General features: G+C 55.8%; 2 protein-coding genes across 2 annotated transcripts in view; one reads left to right on the top strand and one right to left on the bottom strand.

Annotated features, from left to right (window-relative positions):
* Positions 1–1,393, top strand: part of SCRIB (scribbled planar cell polarity protein) — a 29,703-nt gene extending 28,310 nt beyond the window's left edge. Inside the window, exons 31-35 of the mRNA XM_011975668.1 lie at positions 5–113; positions 200–342; positions 419–456; positions 882–933; positions 1,014–1,393. Coding sequence (XP_011831058.1) covers positions 5–113; positions 200–342; positions 419–456; positions 882–933; positions 1,014–1,159 — 488 coding nt within the window. The 3' untranslated portion in view covers positions 1,160–1,393. The remainder of the gene's footprint in view (positions 1–4; positions 114–199; positions 343–418; positions 457–881; positions 934–1,013) is intronic.
* Positions 1,394–1,708: 315 nt separating this feature from the next.
* On the bottom strand, positions 1,709–5,075 carry LOC105536353 (putative IQ motif and ankyrin repeat domain-containing protein). Its single transcript, XM_011975738.1, has 6 exons — positions 5,070–5,075; positions 3,470–3,609; positions 3,117–3,171; positions 2,491–2,599; positions 2,089–2,389; positions 1,709–2,012 (listed from the first exon to the last, which is right to left on the bottom strand). Exons 1-6 carry the CDS (start codon positions 5,073–5,075, stop codon positions 1,709–1,711), a joined length of 915 nt encoding a protein of 304 aa, XP_011831128.1.
* Between the last annotated feature and the right edge of the window lie 4,026 nt (positions 5,076–9,101).

The raw sequence follows: 9,101 nt of genomic DNA, 5'->3' as shown, positions 1-9,101 counted from the left end.
CAAGAACGGCTGCGCGTGCAGAGTCCGGAGCCACCAGCACCCGAGCGTGCCCTGTCCCCTGCCGAACGCCGGGCCCTGGAGGCTGAGAAGCGTGCACTGTGGAGGGCAGCCAGGTAAGCCCCTGCCTGGGGTCCCCACCCCGCCCTGCGGCCTTTCCCTGCTCCTGCCCCGAGTCACCCCTGCCCACTGTTCTCCGCAGGATGAAGTCACTGGAACAGGACGCTCTCCGAGCACAGATGGTCCTCAGCAGGTCGCAGGAGGGCCGGGGCATGCGGGGGCCCCTGGAGCGACTGGCGGAGGCCCCTTCCCCTGCACCCACCCCGTCGCCCACCCCTTTGGAAGGTCCGTGGGTAAGGGCAGGTGGGGGGGTCAGCCTGCTGCTTGGGCTGCTTCCAACACCCGCTTCTTGTCCCCCTAGACCTCGGCCCCCAGACCAGCACCTCCCCGGGACGCCTGGTGAGGAGCCGGTGGCTATGCCCTCCCTTCACCCCCAAGGCATGGGGGGGGTCTGGCCTGCCCCCACCCCCGTGGCCCTCACCCCCTCTTCCTCTCACTCTCTGCCTCTCCCCTCACGCTGTCCTTTCAAGCCCTTGTCTGGAAAGAAGTTTGACTACAGGGCCTTTGCAGCCCTGCCTTCTTCCAGACCTGTCTATGACATCCAGGTACCTGGCCTCCAGGCCTCTGCATGCCTGCCACCCCGTCCGTGCCTGCCACCGCCTCCATCCGCTCCCGCAGGGCCTCCCCGCGTTCTGCCGTGGCCCTGCTTCTCCATCCCCCTCCCCCCTTCAGCCGGGCTCTGTGGGCCTCAGGGCTGGGAGCCCACATGTGGGTGGTTTGGGGCAGGGCTGGCGCCGGCCTGATCAACACTCTCCCCATCACAGTCGCCGGACTTTGCTGAGGAGTTGAGGTCCCTGGAACCATCTCCCAGCCCTGGTGAGTTGGGGCCGGGCTGGGGTGAACTCCCAGGAGCCCAGCTGCCCTCAGCTCACTGCCCGCCTGTCCCTGCCCGCCAGGCCCACAGGAGGAGGATGGAGAAGTGGCTCTGGTGCTTCTGGGCAGGCCCGCTCCTGGCGCCGTGGGCCCTGAAGATGTGGCGCTTTGCAGCAGCCGTCGCCCTGTAAGGCCTGGGCGCCGTGGCCTGGGCCCTGTGCCCTCCTAGAGGAGCAGGCGCCTCCCCCAGACTTGGGGTGGGGGCCCTGCCAGCTCCAGCACCACCCTTGCCCCAAGTCTTTTAACCTGGGTGTTAGCATTTTAAAGAGACCCCGCAGGAATTCTGGCCTCTGACTAACTGCCCCACCCCAGCCGAGACCTCGGCAAGACTGTAACTAGTGATGTTTGTACAACCAAAGACTCTATTTTGTGGTTTAAGGAGAATAAAGTTGACTACATTTTACCTCCCGTCTGCCTGTCCACCTCCCCCCGCCCACTAGCACAGACCCTTCCTGCCCTCCGAGGCCAGGCTGAGTTCCGAGGGCTGCACCCTCCCCTCCCTCCCACGTCTCCCGTTGCGCCTCACTGCGCACAGGTTGGGCCGGGCGGACTGCCCATCCCCAGCAGGGCCTCCCCCAAGTGCCTGCAAACCTGTGTCTGCCAGCCGGGGGCTCGGGACAGCCAGGGCCCTGGACTCTCACACACCGCCGCTGCCCCTCATGCACAAAGCACAGATGCCACACCGCGCCCTGGGGCACACGCTTTATTGGGGCTAGCACTAGAGGCCTGTGCCCGGCAGCTGCACACGCACCGGGAGCAGCACCTGCAGCTGCTCGGCTGGCGGCCACTGGACCTTGGTGACGAAAAAGAGGCGGAAGTGCTCCAGGCGCTGCTCCTGGAACTGCGTGGGGCTATACTCTGGCCCATCCGTGGGCCGCAGCAGCGACAGGTACCTCTCCTGCTCCAGCAGGCCTCGGCTCAGCAGTGTCTGCGCCAGGCCAGGCTGCACCGCCTCCAGCTGCCGCTGCACGGCTGGGAACAGGTCTACCTCACGCAGGTCGAACACCAGCGGCTTCCCATACCTGCCCCATGAGGCTGGTGAGGCCGGGGTGGGGCTGGGGGGTGGGGGGTGGGTGTACCTGACCCTGCCCGCCTCACCGCAGAGCCCCCAGGAGAGCCAGCCGCAGCCTCTCCGGCTTCAGGTGCTCCGGGTTCACTGTGTCCACATAGTTGGTGTCCTGGTAGCGCAGGAAGGTGGCTGCCTGGCCCGAAGGGTCAATGACAAGAGGCCACCTGGGGACACCCATCGAGTCACTGTTGTCTGTCCAAACCCCAAATCGCCCACATCTGGCCCGGAGCACTGACCGGCCATCGGCGCGAATGCGGTTGCCCACATCTTTCATCAGCACGTCGTGCAGCTCGGTGACCTGGCACTTCAGCCCGGGCGCCTCTTCCTCCCCTGTAGGGGTAGCAGAGTGCAGCTGACAGGCAAGCCCAATGCCGGACCCCGCCCTGGGCCATATCTCCCAGCCCCCAGCCAGTGCCCCATGCCAGGCCCACCCTCCTGCGTCTGCTCCCGCAGCTCCAGCCTGGCCATAGCCAGCGCCTCCTCGGCCTTCTGGGCCTCCTGCCGCAGCCTGTCCACCTGGGCCTCTGCGTCCTTGATGGCCTGGAGAAGGGGGCCACACTGACAGTCGCTCGCCCTGCCCCACGCTCTGGCTGGAGAGGGTACCTGCCTGAGCCTCCTCCCCACCCCACCTCGAGGAGGCCACTGTTGACTGGTGACTCCCCATGTTTAAGAGGGAAAAACTCCAGGCCTGGCAGGGGAGGAGGGCCTGGGCTGGTGTGGAACAAGGAGAGGGGGTGAGGGCGCAGGGGCACAGCAAGTCCACATGGGCTCCCACCTGCAGCGTGAGCCTGGTCTTGTCCATGCACCTCCACTCACACTGGTCGTGCTCTGTGATCCTCTGGCTCAGCTCACAGTATGCCTGTTGCAACTGGGTGGGTGTATGGGCAGGCCCTGGCAAGGCTGGCCAGTACCCTCCGACTAGGTCACTCCTGGCCCAGGGGCCTGAGGGCACCTCCCCTCCTAGCTCTTCCCCCAGCTTCCTGGCCCTCCCTCGGCTCCTCGTCCTCCCCACTCTGCTCTCCCTTCTTTTCTGGCTCCTCCCTGAGGACACACTCACCTCCTTGTGACACTGCTGCTGCTCCCTAGCCAGCTGTTGGACCTTGAGGGTCATGCTAGGGAGCGGGAATGAGCTGGGGTAGAGGCTTCCGCCAGCGCCCCCACCAGCACCCCCTGCCCACGCTCCCTGCCAGCGCCCCCACCAGCACCCCCTGCCCGCACTCCCTGCCAGTGCCACCAGCCCCCCCCACCAGCACACCCTGCCCGCGCTCTCTGCCCACGCTCCCTGCCTGCGCTCCCTGCCAGCGCCCCTTGCCAGCACCCCCTGCCCACGCTCCCTGCCCGTGCTCCCTGCCAGCGCCCCTCGCCAGCACCCCTTGCCAGCACCTCCCACACCCCTCCTGCCTGCCACACCGCTTGGCCTCAGCCTCCTTGTGCCTCTGGGCCTCCTGGGCCCGGCGCTGCTGCTCTGCCTCCATGTTCTGGAGCATGGCCTCCGTGAGGCTCAGGTCCCACGAGTGCAGCACGCTCGCCACGGTGTCCAGCGAGGCCACCTAGTGACAGACGACATTTGTCGAACACTCGGTGCTTGTTCTGAGTCTTCTCAGCCTGGAGAGGAACGGTTGCTCTCCCATTTGGGAGAAAGGGTGCCATTGTGCAGAAAGGCCTCAGTGCTCACAGCTGGTGCATGGTGAGCCCCAAAGCATGAGCCACTGCGGTACTGCTGTCCCCAAAGCCCAGACCACCCGGAATTCTCCTGGGCTTCCTGACCAAGTCCAAGCAGGAACCTGCTTCTGTGGCTGGGTTTCCAAAGGCTTCCTTCCCCTTCACTCCCCCAGGACCTGGCCCAGGCTTCCTGCCTCTGCCAGACTCAAGTACACGCCTGAGGCCTCGGCTGCCACTGCTGCTTTCTGAGTAGGAGGCTGGCCCACAGGACATGCACCCTGGATCTCCCTCCTCTGTGGTCTCCTGTAGATCTCTACCTGCAGGACACAACCCTTGGGACTGCCGCTGCCGCTCACCCTCCTGAGTCCCCATCACTCTAGGAGCAAGGAGTGGGTGCAGAGAGCCGAGCTCAAAGCCCAGCTGCCCTGGGTGAGTCCCTGACGTCCTGTGCCGGGGCCTCCTTGTCTGTGGAGCAGGGATGATGCGTGGAGGGGTCGCAGTGAGGAGGCAGGAAGAGCAGGAGCTCAGAGCAGGTCCACGTGCGCCTGGTGGCGGGCCAGTCCCAGCGTCACCCTTGACCAGGAAGCTGTGCATGAGTGTTTCCGTGTGTGAATGCCACTTGCCCCATCCTGCTCTGGGAAGGCAGGGTGACCAGGGCCTGCCGTCTAGTGTGGCCAGCTCCCTAATGGCTGGATGACAGCGGAAGGAGGCAAGGCAGTAGCTGAGAAGGGCCAGGTGGGGCAGGGAGACCCTTGTACTCGGAATCAGGCCTGGGAAACAGTTGGGGCCTGAGGAGCTGCTGGCTGGAGAGCAGAGGCCTGGGAGAAGGAGAGCAGGTGGCTGAAGGTGGGTGCCACAACCAAGAACAGACCGAGAGGGTGTGGCAGGCCTGGCAACGGGGCCAGGTGGAGGTGGACAGACACGGGCCACGGAGCAGGCAGAAGGCACTGCATTAGGGGTGTGCAGGTGAACAGCCGGCGTTCCCATAGAGCAAGGGGTTCATGGCGTGGGAAGGATGAAGCCAGGATGAGGGGAAAGGGGTGGGGAAGGATGAGTTCCCTGTAGCTCTTCCAGGGAGACTGGCCGCAGACAAGTGCAGCCAGGGAGACTGAATGTGGGCAGAACCAGGAAGAACTCACAAAAGTGTGGGAGGGAGGGGGACAGAGCAGACGAGAACGAGAGAAGCGGTGGCGCGGCGTGGCCTCGGGTAACCACCATCCTGGCCGAGCTGGTGCCGACTTAAGCATTTGTCTACAGATGCAGGGAGCAGAGATGGAGAGAAGGGGCAGTATAGGGGGCCTGCAGGTCTGCGGGGGGCCAGGGACATGCAGACAGGTGGTAAACTCACCTCCATGGCCACCTGATGGATCCACAGGCTGACAACAGCCTGAGGACCGGCCCTGTGCTATCTGCTTCCCAGTAGCTGGGACCAAAAGTTCAAAGCCCACCAGGGCCAAAATCAAAATTTTACACAGACGTTTGCTTTAAATAGAGCCCAAATATGCATATTTCTAGACATTTAGACCCTGCTGCTTTGCATACCCTGCAAAACTGAACCCACATCTGCCAGTGGTGGGTGAGACAAACCCTGGGGCTACAAAAACCTTCAGGCTGGGCTGCCTTCTGGAACTCTCTGGTGCCCCGTCCTGCTTCTGAGCAGTTTCCCGTAGGTGCCAAGCTCTCTGTGAAAACCTGTCCAAGTGCGGCCAGAATAACGCTCACTGCGTGCTGCTGCCCTCTCCTGGTCCTGTCTTCCTCCATCAGCCCCCAAATCTCCAGCCTCTGTGCCTCATTCCCCGGCAGCCAGAGGGGCTCTTTCCTTGTCCCCCAGGATCTTACACTGGCCAGTCTTCCTGTCTGGAAGCTCCTCAGACGTTCACAGCTCTCACTCCCTCCCCTCCAAGTTTTCCCTTGTATGTCACCTTCTCAGCAAAGCCCACCTTAGCCACCTTTCTTCAAATTCCAGCCCAGCCCTGCCCGCTCTGGTAGCCTGGTATCTCCACTGCACTATGAGTTGTGACAGAAGGGACTTTGTTTTGTTCAAGGATGTGCCCTAAGTACCTAGAACAGTGCCCAGCTCAGGTCTTCTGTCAGTTGGTCCAGTGGCTGGGCTAATGAACGGATGAGTTAATTCATAGATTAGCGTACACCTGATTGTTTGGACAGATAAATGGCTAAATAAATAGGAGAGATGACTATTAGAGACGTATTCATTTATGGACATTCCTCTGCACATTCATTTATCAATGACTCTGTCTACATTTGTAAATATAAATTTGCAAATATAAACATGTGGGTGGGTGAGTGGAGGAATTTATGAATATGCACATTTAATCCTCACTTTGGGCTCCTAAGGACAGTAAACCTCAGAGTAAGGTTGACTTCAGCCTAGCTTCAAATCCTCTTAATTCCTGAAGTTGGTGAAGTGACTCCAGACTTTTGGTACCCCCAATACATGGCAAAAGCTAAATCCTCAGTGAAAAAAGAGTGAAAAATACCTTTCTAGGCTTCAAATTATTCCTACCAATAAAACATATGACATGGCCAGGCAAGGTGACTCACGCCTATAATCCCAGCACTTTGGGAGGCCGAGGCATGCAGATTGCTTGAGCCCAGAAGTTCAAGACCAGCCTGGGCAACATGGCAAAATCCAGTCTCTACAAACAAATAAAAAAAATTAGGCCAGGCGCGGTAGCTCACGCCTGGGATCCCTGCACTTTGGAAGGCCAAGGTGGGCAGATAGATCACAAGGTCAGGAGTTTGAGACCAGCCTGGCCAACGTGGTGAAACCCTATCTCTACTAAAAATACAAAAATTAGCCAGGTGTGGTGGTGCGTGCCTATAAATCCCAGTTAATTGGGAGGCTGAGGCAGGAGAATTGCTTGAACCTGGGAGGCAGAGGTTGCAGTGAGCTGAGATCATGCCACTGCATTCCAGCCTGGGTGACAGAGCAAGACTCCGTGTCACAGAAAAAAAAAAAAATAGCTGGGCGTGGTGGCTCAAGCCTGTAGTCTTAGCTACTTGGGAAGCTGGGGCAGGACGATCACTTAAGCCCAGGGGGTCAAGGCTGCAGTTAACTGTGATCACACCACTGCACTCCAGCCTGGGTGACAGAGCGAGACCCTGTCTCAAAGAAAATAAAAAGTAAAAAAGACTGGGTCTGGTAGCTCACGCCTATAATCTCAGCACTTTGGGAAGCTGGATGGGCAGATCACTTGAGGTCAGGAGTTCAAGACCAGCCTAGCCAGCATGGCAAAACCCCATCTCTACTGAAAATACAAAAATGAGCTAATGTGGTGCTGCACACTGGTAGTCCCAGCTACTCAGGAGGCTGAGGCATGAGAATTGCTTGAACCTGAGAGGCAGAGGTTGCAGTGAGCTGAGATCATGCCACTGCACTACACAGCCTGGGTGACAGAGGAAGACTCTGTCTCAAAAAACAAAACAAGAAAAAAAAGAAGGCCGGGCACGGTGGCTCAAGCCTGTAGTCCTAGCACTTTGTCTCAAAAAAAAAAAAAAAAAAAAAAAAAAAAAAAAAAAAATACAATAAAAAGGCACAGGAAAATACAAGACAATATAAACAAAAATCTGCAGAAACTACAGATGATAGAAATAGCTCCATGAGGGATCAGGATATTAGAGTTAGCTACAGATTTTCAAACAGCTATATTTACTGTGCTCAAAGAGAGAGACTACATTGAGAATTTTAGCAGAGAGCTGGAACCAAATAAAATTTTAGACATGAAAATTAACCAAAATTAAGAACAAAGTGCATGGATTTAATAACTAGCTAGATGCAGCTGAAGAAAGAATTAGTAAACTGAAAGACATGTCACAAGAAAATATCCAGAATAAACTCAAACAAAAGGATGGAAAATATAGAAAAGGGTAAAAAACTGTGGTAGTTATTAGTGCTGATCATCAAACATGTCCATCCCTCCACCTTCTAGACATAGGATAGGATTAAACTTCCTGACCAATTTGTGGTTTCAGTGGAGCCAAACGACTAGATCTGACCAATGAGCTATAAGTAGAAGTGTTTGTGCTAGACCCTCCTCAGCTCTTTCCCTCTGGTATACTGACCAGCAATATTCAAGATGGTGGTTGCTGTGTCAGCCTGGGTCCCTGAAAGACTACAATTAGTAGAAGCCCCCTGTTAACCCTCAATGGACATGTAGCATAAGTAAAAAATAAACTCATTTTGTTTTATGCCATTGAGATTTGGAGACTGCATGTTCCACAGCACATCTGTATTAGTCCATTCTCACATGGCCAAAAAAGAACTACCTGAGACTGGGTAATTTATAAAGAAAGGAGATTTAATTGACTCATGGTTCTGCAGGCTGTACAGGAAGTGTGGTTAGGGAGACCTCAGGAAACTTACATTCATGGCAGAAGGCCAACGGGAAGCAGGCACATTTTACATGACTAGAGAAGGAGGAAGAGAGAGCAGGGGGAGATGCTACACACTTCTAAACAACCAGATCTCATGAGAACTCACTATCATGAGAAGACCATGGGGAAATCAGCCTCCATGATCCAAACACCTCCCCCCAGGCCCCTCCTCCAACACTGAGGATTACAATTCGACATGAGATTTGGGTGGGGACATAGATCCAAACCATATCAACATCCTAGTCTATCCTGGTTGATACAGAAATGTAGAGGCTATGGTGAGATCTACCATCTGTATATTTGGAGATTGAGATTAAGGGCAGAAACAGAGGTAATGACTGAGAACTTTCCAAAACTCACTCATGAAGAAAAACAAGGTGGGAAGACTTGCTTTTATCTGGTACAAGACTTGTTATGAAGCTACTGTAGTCAAGACATGGGTATTGACACAGGATAGATCAATAGACCTATGAAACAGAACAGCAATCCCAGAACAGAGCTATAAGTATATAGACACTTGACTCAGGGCACTGGTGATGGTGTAGAGTGAGGAGGGCAGTCTTTCACAAAGACTGTGTGTGCTCTCAGGACAATTGTGCATCCATATGAGACATAAACAAGCTTGAACATGACCTTTCACAAGACGGACCAAAACAACGTACAAAAATCTATTCGAGTGGATGATGGCTCTAAATGTGAAAGATGTAGAAGACTGCACAAGAAAATACCTTTATGTCCTCGGGAGAATGGAGAGAGTTCTTAAACTGACATGAAAAGCACCAACCATAAAGGAAAAGAATGATAAAATTTACTACAGCAAAACAAAATTTTCCATCAAATTATAACATTAAGAAAGTGAAAAGGCAAGTAAGACAGAAGACACCTATAACACATATAATTGATAAGGAGTTTGATCTAAAATATATAAATATTAGGTCCACAGAGCAATAAGAAAAATAAATCAGGCAACCCAGAGAAAAATGTT

The sequence above is a fragment of the Mandrillus leucophaeus genome, unplaced genomic scaffold (assembly GCF_000951045.1).
Source record: "Mandrillus leucophaeus isolate KB7577 unplaced genomic scaffold, Mleu.le_1.0 Scaffold158, whole genome shotgun sequence".
Classification (NCBI taxonomy): domain Eukaryota; kingdom Metazoa; phylum Chordata; class Mammalia; order Primates; family Cercopithecidae; genus Mandrillus; species Mandrillus leucophaeus.
This window is presented reverse-complemented; position numbering and strand designations above follow the sequence as displayed.

Excerpts from the sequence above, each read along its gene's own strand:
- LOC105536353 (XM_011975738.1), bottom strand. Across the intron at positions 3,172-3,469 it reads AAGGAGGCTGAGGCCAAGCG|CATGACCCTCAAGGTCCAAC; the intron begins GTGTGGCAGGCA and ends CCCGCTCCCTAG. Across the intron at positions 2,600-3,116 it reads AGCAGCAGTGTCACAAGGAG|GCCATCAAGGACGCAGAGGC; the intron begins GTGAGTGTGTCC and ends CCCCTTCTCCAG.